The 8,957-nt window shown below is 40.7% G+C and overlaps 1 protein-coding gene across 1 annotated transcript in view; it reads right to left on the bottom strand.

Annotated features, from left to right (window-relative positions):
- Positions 1-381: 381 nt before the first annotated feature.
- RBP1 (retinol binding protein 1) overlaps positions 382-8,957 on the bottom strand; it is a 35,230-nt gene continuing 26,654 nt past the window's right edge. The window contains exons 3-4 of the mRNA XM_081192790.1: positions 5,990-6,091; positions 382-698 (exon numbers count right to left, since the gene is read on the bottom strand). Coding sequence (XP_081048916.1) covers positions 645-698; positions 5,990-6,091 — 156 coding nt within the window. The 3' untranslated portion in view covers positions 382-644. The remainder of the gene's footprint in view (positions 699-5,989; positions 6,092-8,957) is intronic.

The raw sequence follows: 8,957 nt of genomic DNA, 5'->3' as shown, positions 1-8,957 counted from the left end.
AGGTTTCAATGGCTAAAGAATAAATAAGTGCATTGATTTTATCCCCAATGCATATGCAGGAAAATAGCAGTCCATTGCAATGAACGCATAAGCAAAACCCCATTAGGAGAAACTCTGCCAACAGCAGCAATTGCCCTCGTCATCATAGGCTGGAGTCCACCTAAACCAGCTCCTCAAATCTAACAGTTCCAGGGAAAAGGCTTGATCATTCTTCATGTAGTTCTGCCATTTAAGCTAAGCAAGTCTGGACTCAGCATTGTATTTTATGTACAGTTCTGGTACAATAAGCTTAGCAGTCAAAGTGAATATCAAACTTCACAGACAACCCTTTTCAAAAACAAAAAAATCTGCATATTTATATAAAAATGAAATCACACATAATTCAGGTTTCATTAGCTTTAATCTGAACTTCTACATGATGTTGATGATGATGCTCATTCAGACTCAACTATTGCTTTTTAAAATATCATATACGGTATGCAACAAAACCCACTACAGAGCTCCAATTAGAAATGGCTAGATGTTGGCCATGGGCTCCTTTCTAGGTGTTAAGGGATAAGGTTTTTGTGCACTAACAGGGTTGTAAGTTTGGCAGCTGGTCCATCCATTTTATTCGACCCTCTTGGCCTCTGGGTTCAGGCTCATCACTGTACCTTCTTAAATACTTGCTTACATTTGACGCCACAAGCTCTTATTTCCTGAAAAAGAAAAGTCAATACTTAAATGCTACTTCTTCAAACACTGTGTTCTTTGTACATAAACACTGATGTCTTCCTTAGAATCGAATAGTATTCATAGTCAAACAGAAATAGCTGAATGATTACATTGGGAGTGTGTGCCCCTTTCACAAACATAAACGCTTATCTGGGGACATTTTAAAATATTTTCTCAGTATGAATGAAGATATTAGCTATCCAGATAACAAGACACTTCATTCTACTCTTTTATATCTATGTGGCACATCCTCCCTCCTTTCTCTCATTGCACCTCAGTGGGCTGGGAAGGGCCTTTGGAGATGGCAATGTGGGCTGGGTAGGAACATAAGGGAGAGGCTTTTCATCAGGTACTGGGGTTCCAAGCTGGTTTTTAAACTTAAAATCAGCACCTCGGTCCTGGAAACAAAAGCAGAACCCAGTGCAGGCAGGCAAAGAGAAGCACAGTATGATCAAACCAGAAGTGGATTTAGGGGAGTGCCACAATTTCGCCTGCACTGGGCACCAGAATTATGTTGTAGAATGGAAGGTGAAAGGTTGGGGGGCACTGAATTTTGGTGCTATACAGGGTGCCATTGAAATTTGAGACCCCAAGGTCTGCCTCTGATCAAACGGCTGTTAACAATCCAGCAGCCATTTTGTGCACCAGTTGAAGTTTCCAATATATACACTCCAAAGCCCTTTAGACTAAAGGAAGCATTCTGGAGGTGTTTCAAGAATCTCTTAACCTTCAACCTGAGTAGTCCCCATAGAGGATAGGATATTTGCACCTAAAAGGAGAGGTGTGGGAAAGGAATTGAGATGCCTTTGATTTATTAGAAAAGATCAAACTTGTATTTTTAAAGGAGATACTTTTGGACAAAGTTAGCGTTATTTTATAAGATAACACTTTTTTTAAACAAAAAATGACCTGGATGCTATGGGCATAATTTTCTCAGTCTAAAGAAGAACTTTTGATATCACTTCACAGAAAATATTAATCTAGTTGAGGAAAATCCATTCCTGGGGTGAGTGACCTAAAGCAGGTGAGTGATCTGAATGGAACTGGAAGAGGGAAGAAAGTGCACTTTAGATTTCAAAAAGTACCAGAAAGTGGGACAGACTGAATGGAAATGATTCAACAAATGAAAAAATACTGGCACACATTCTGTTCATTTTTTGTGTCAATGGATTTGATAAAGGAGTAAATGCAGCCAGGATGTGTGATCTCACAACAATGTGCCATCTATTGAAGAGAAAGGGACATCACAATTCAGAAAAAACTCAGGAATGACTTGACAGCGGCAGAGAAATAAAGCCTAAAGTGGAATGGGAGTTAACATAAGATGTGTATGTTTTAATTAACAAAAAAATGCTGACTTGGAAAATAATCTGCCTGGAAAGAATGGTGAATAAATGCCAAAAGCTTATGGCAGATCACTTAATAGACGTTATAAAAAGATTAATTAATTAACATTTGGAATATTGTCTGAAGTTCAATAGGACCATAAAATTATTACTGAAGCATCATAGAATAATGTTTATGGCGCCTGAATGCCCTACATATTCAGAAACTCTCAAAGATACAAGCATGTGAAGATGAGATATCCAAATACATTAATAACACAACAGAGGTATTTTTTATTTTTATTTTTTGTGGAGGGGAGGAAAGATGAATGATGCTTTCAGAAGCAGGTAAGAGAAGTGATAATTTAAGCTGTCACAATGCATAAATAAAATACAAACAATGGAGTATTACGATATGGCAGTTTAGAAATATCTATCTATCATCTATCTATCTATCTATCTATCTATCTATCTATCTATCTATCATCTATCATCTATCATCTATCTATCTAATCTATCTACCTCCCCCCTCAAACCCCTGATGTGCATAACTACCATATTTTTCGCTCTATAAGACACACCAGACCACAAGACGCACCTAGTTTTTGGAGGAGGAAAACAAGAAAAAAAATATTCTGAATCTCAGAAGCCAGAATAGCAAGAGGGATTGCTGCACAGCGAAAGAATCATAGAATCATAGAATCATAGAGTTGGAAAAGACCACAAGGGCCATCGAGTCCAACCCCCTGCCAAGCAGGAAACACCATCAGAACACTCCTGACATATGGTTGTCAAGCCTCTGCTTAAAGACCTCCAAAGAAGGAGACTCCACCACACTCCTTGGCAGCAAATTCCACTGTCGAACAGCTCTTACTGTCAGGAAGTTCTTCCTAATGTTTAGGTGGAATCTTCTTTCTTGTAGTTTGGATCCATTGCTCCATGTCCGCTTCTCTGGAGCAGCAGAAAACAACCTTTCTCCCTCCTCTATGTGACATCCTTTTATATATTTGAACATGGCTATCATATCACCCCTTAACCTCCTCTTCTCCAGGCTAAACATGCAGCAATCCCTCTTGCTGTTCTGGCTTCTGAGATAGCTGCGCAGCCTGCATTCGCTCCATAAGATGCACACACATTTCCCCTTACTTTTTAGGAAGGAAAAAGTGAGTCTTACAGAGCAAAAAATACGGTAGTTGAAAGTAGATGTGAATTTGGTCAGTAACTAATGCTGTAGTCCACTTATGTTTGAGTAAACTCCCTTAACTCAAAGGGATTCATTTCTGACACACAGATACGACTGTAACATAGTTCTCTTAGAGGTACCCTTGGGGAGTAGAGTAAGGCTTAGAAACCCAAGGATCTAAGTGGCTTGCCGGTAAATCATGTTACCAGAGACTCCACTCCCAACACACCACTCTTTCTAGTTACTGCTCCTTAACTATGGTCTCATGAGGAAGTTATAGCCCTGGTGGTGGAAAATTATTTGCCAAGTAGACACATTATGTGACCCATAAAAGCAGCAAAATAACAAGAATGTGGAACAGTGATGGGATAAAATCAGGCCAAATATTTATTGACTGCAGCAGGCAGGGCAAGGGTTAAGCCCCATGTTGATGGAATGAATCTGCCGGGTTTGGAGCTCCCCAAACCTGTTCTGTGTGAGTCAGCCAGTGTTGAACCTTGCCATGGTGCAAGCCCAGCAAGCAAGGTCTCACAGGGCAACCAAGGTGCAGATTTCTACCAGGCAGATACCCCAACCCAAGCTTGGGAGTGCCATGATGAATTATGTCCTCAGGCTATTTATGGGGACCCCCTGTACAATGTTGTTCCTGCTCAATGCCATTTCCGCCCTCATACAAACAATGTTCTTTGCCTAACAAAGGAAGGCTGTAATTTTCCTAAGGGAAAGGTGGGGGGAAATCCCTCAACCATATACCAATCAAGTTGAGAGAAATATCCCTTTCCAGCCCTGTCAACCAGCGACCCAGAATTGCTCAGTGAAGGCTCTAACCCGAAAGTGGGCAGGCAGGGGGCTCTCAAGTCAAAATAGCCCTGAGTTCCAGGGGAAGCAGCCTTATTAAGGCATTCCCCTGTCCTTTGCAAGGGCTCATGGGACAGTTTTTTCCCATGAGCCCACCACACAAACAAGATACTGGGAAAACCTTGCCCCATATTTTGCTGCAATCTCTGGGTCACAGGACCGCCAGGCAAAGGTGTCCCGTGCTTATGGGGCATGTAAAGTGAGGCTCCCTAAGTGAGTGCAGCACCATAATACAAACAAATGGAGACACTGAAATCATTTCCTTATTCTTTATTTAGGAACCCCCTCTGCAACAGACACACCAGTTATTCCACCCCCCCCCCCGTGTAGTGATAATGGCTGCAGACCTGGCAATGATTTAATCAAAACAAACTACATATTTGCCAGAGGATTATCATGCAGATTCTTTCAGGTATGAATTCTACAGAAAATTAGCAGAAGGAGAAATTATGTGTGGCGGCATTATTATCACCATACATTTTTATAACACTATAATGGCTGAACTAAACTTCCTGTTAAACGTGTGTGTGCACTGACATTTTAAAGTGTCTTATATTTTACTTTTAAAACAACAGCTTCATGGGGGCTCAGTCAAGATTGGCACCACAGGAAAGGTCAACTCTTCACCGTGCTCGTGGTAAAAATGGTCACTGCCAGCTGTTACTGATCCTGAGTAGAAAGCTGCCATTGGCCTGACCATTACAATACATTATTATCAATACCTAGTTTACCCCTAAGGATGAGATCCTAGTTTCACTTAAGTCCCATATAATTAGGAAAATGTAAATATATGGGGACAGCAGGAATAAGTGCACTAGCTCTGTGTCCTCTGTTGCAACTGTCTGAAGTGTGCGTGGACCCTGCGCACTTTATAACCCCCAAATGTGTGATATCAAAGGCTCCCTGCTACTTTCCCAGGTGACTGAAAAAGCAGCAGAGGGAGCAGAGATAGCCTGCTGCTCCAGCTGCCCTCCCTAATTGCAATGCCTGCACAGAGCCTCTCTTGGAAGCACATGCCATTAGAATCAATAGGACCGGCTTCCAATTAAATATTCCTAGGACTAGAGTGCTGGTGTTGAAACTTTTGTCTCATTTTACAGATGGAGAAGAAGTTGAGAGTTATGCAATAAAGACTGCAGTGAGATTCAGAGGCATGTCTCCAAGTTCCAACCCAACTATTCTCTCTCTCATTTACTACAACTCGTCCTGTTGGCTTTGATGGAAATTCAAACTTGAAAGCTCCATCCATCTACAATCTCAGTGGCTCACCTGGATGTTTACCAAGTTAGCATCCTAAACAAATGGTGAAGTGCATTTAGTAGGCAGTAAGTTCTCAGGGATGGGTTTGTAGCCCCCTGGGGGAAGAGGACTTTCAAGAGGGCTATAAACAAGATACTTGAAAAAGCAGCAGCAATAAACTTTATTAGGTCCTACTATCTCAGAAAGTCAGAAATAATGGTTAGAAAGAAAATAATACTTTCAAAGGGGAATTGCTCTCTTTCATTTCCTAAAAAATTCTAGCCTTAAAAAGAAAAGAAAATAGCTCCCTCCTTCCACTCATGACCTGTGGTTTGGGATGCAAAAATCTTCCCCAGCCACACACCATCACAGAGCAAGTCAAGGGCACTTCTGTTACATGCTTTCTCTTGTGTAAACTGATCAAAGCAAGTTGACAGTTAATATAAAGATTTGCTGAATTTAGAATGCTGCTATTTATGACAGGGACACGAAAGAGATTATTGCCTTAGAAGTAAATCAAACACAATGCCAATGCTTAATTACTCCAGAGTTAGCCAGCATAATGCACAAGCAAATTGTGGATTATTGCATTTAGCCATATGAACAAATAAAGACTTTGGGGAGTGGAGAGAGGTGAGGGAAATATATTTGAAACATTGCATGTCCTTACCAAGTGCATTTCGTCCCCTTCAATCCACTGGGTCCAGCCACGGCCTTCTTTTTCTCCTTTCTGTACACAAAGAAGTTTATCTCCATCCCACGTCACACAGGTCTAGTAAAATGCATTAAAAAACAGTATGATGGTAACTTTTAAATTCATCAACTAAAACTCAGTTGGGGTCAATTTCCTTTAGGAAGCAAAACTCAATACTGAATGGAAGAGCAATATATTATTATTATTATTATTATTATTATTATTATTATTATTATTATTATTATTATTATAGCTTCTTCCAAAAGAAGGCAACTGCTGTTTTTCCCAATAAATCAAGAATGAGGGACATAAACTGGTGTAGCCTTCAGATTAAATGAAAGATTCATCAGAGTCTAACTCGCTCATCCCAGTGGAACTTGCTATAGGATTTCTCCCTTAAGAGTTGTTTGCAGAATAATACCTGGAACCCAATGGAATGGGAAACATATCACCCTGAACACACTATAATTTAATCTATTTATATGCTTTTTATGTTGTATAGATTATTTTATTTTGCATTTTTTAAAAATCTTAGTCGAGTTGGTTAAACTATTTAAGAGGAGACCATCTTTGGTTGGGGGAGATAGACAGTGGAAGGCGAGGAGGGAAAACTAAGGGAAACTGTTGGATGTTGAAATGTTAAAATCTTGAATAAACGGTTAAAAATACCCATCTATTTGGTTTCTCCGATTCCTGTGGGTTTTTTTTTACACAGTAGATATACTTGGGTTAAAAGAAGGGGCTTTAAAAACAATCCACAGTGAGAAAAACACATCGTAAAAGCTAAGGAACAATAAACTTCACTGTAGTTCAGCTCCTGTCTGTATGCATAACCTGTCGATTCGATAGGCTGCGGAAAGGATAGACTTGGTCAACAAATGATGTGCTGCATTATAGAATCCCCACAGTTTATGCTAATCGGAGCTAGTTTAACAGAAGTCAGTGGAATTACACATGCATTTAGCACAGATGTAGCCAGAAAAAAAGTTGTGCCTGTCTAATGCCCAGTTCAAAGCGGGAAATAACTAGATTCATTACAAGCACTTTGATCATTCCTCACTACCACGGATTCTGTTGACAAGGCACAAGCAGCTTTTCAACCAGCAGGAGGAGCCGCTGTTCAGCATTTCCAATCTTTGGCTACAAAGCCAATTGACCTTGGGAAAATGCAGCGGTTTTTATAGTTCCTTTTTACCAATCTTTCTTTCAAGTGATTTAGCATGGCTTCAGAAAGACAGAAGGCAAGGGACTTCTTAACCCAGTTTTCTCATAATCTATGATTTCCAGTAACCCATTTTCCCCCCACCCCCACCATCTTTGGGAAGCATATGACTGTAGTAAGGGGTGTGTGTTTGGCTCTTTTATTAATACTGTGTCTACTTCCCCAGACAGTTCAAATAAGGCAAGCACCATGCTAAATGCAACACGATCTCCATTCACTTCAGTAGGACTTGCACAGGGCTGTACAAACACTGGTAACATAGGACCAGCGCCTGACTGAATATTCCCCGTGTTCTTCCCCACTCCCTCCCAAACAAAAGACATTGGATTCAGAGCAGCCAGTCCCCAAATATATGGATAGAAATACTTACTCCGGTGATAACATAAATTATAAGCCTGCAGCCCATGAGTAAGTTCAAAAGAAAGTGGTGAGTGAGGATCTATACCAGGAACAAGGGGGGAATAAAGATGTAGTAGTAGCAACTATGAGACCAGCAGTGACTCCTATTGACCAAGAGGCCACTGCAGAAGCGGCATTGAGTGGGCACTGGGCAGATCTGGCTTCCAAGGGGTGTATTGCAGTTGTTGCTGCCACCACAGCAGCAGCAGAGGATAATTCTGTGGAGGCTAGATCTGCTGCCCTTGCAGATCTTGCTGCCTGAGGTGGTCACCTCCCATTGCCTGCCTATATTGGGTGGGCCGGCCCTGTAGGGTGAGGTGCTCCAAGTGAGAGAAGGGCTGCCCAGCCATTGGTTGGTGAACTTCCTTGGAATCAACTGTGTGGGGAGGTGATGGAAGAGGAGAACATGCCTTGGGATTGAAGCACCTGAACTTCCTGCTGATTCTATTTTAATGCTGCGGCTTTAATAGACTTTGACATTATTTCAATACCAATGTTTTGATTTTTAGATTTGCATTGAAACAATGTTTTAGATCTTTAGATTTGTATTATTGGTTAGGGTCTTTGGTTAGTTCCTGAAAAGGTTTTAATTAGCTAAATGTGGACATCTTTTTTCTTATTCTTCTGATTAATGGCGGAGATTGATCTCTGATAGGCTTTGTAGGAAATTTTAAATTAAGAGGCAGGCTGTCCTCATTGTGTTAGCCGGCTATAATGTGGATATAACACATAGTGGTACCTCTAGTTGGGGACACGATCTCTTCTGGGGTGCCGTTCGCACCCCAAAAAGTCCACAACTAGAACGGCATTTCTGCGCAAGCGCGGCAAAACCTGGAAATTTGCTGCATTCACAAGCTGAAAAGACACAACATGAACCTAACGCATCACAAGGTATGACTGTATTAGGATTTATAGAAGGTTTTAAATGGATTTGGCATACTTTTACCATCTGGCCTGAAGGAGTGGGTAGAACCAATGGTGACCTGCTGTGACTTATTTGCAAAATGTTTTGAGAATAAAATTGCTTGTTATTATACCAGGTGCCTAGCACTTTTCCTTTCCTTTGATTCCTTTGATTCATTCTTACAAATGTCTCCTCACCTCCACATTCACATTACCTCTATAAACATAGATCTGACAACCTGAATTTCTTGAGGCAACATGTACATCCATCCTAAGTCAGATGTGTATAATATTTTAACACCATCTAAATTTCCTGCGACCTCTTTCACCAACTGCAGGAAAGTGAGGAAACATGAGTGCCTTTGTTTCTTATCTTAACACTTCTACTGTAAAGAGCAACAGGAAAACACATATATTTAA

Source organism: Podarcis bocagei, assembly GCF_964188305.1.
Source record: "Podarcis bocagei genome assembly, chromosome: 4".
Lineage (NCBI taxonomy): Eukaryota > Metazoa > Chordata > Lepidosauria > Squamata > Lacertidae > Podarcis > Podarcis bocagei.
The sequence above is the reverse complement of the archived record's forward strand: the minus strand, read 5'-3'. Positions and strand labels throughout refer to the sequence as shown.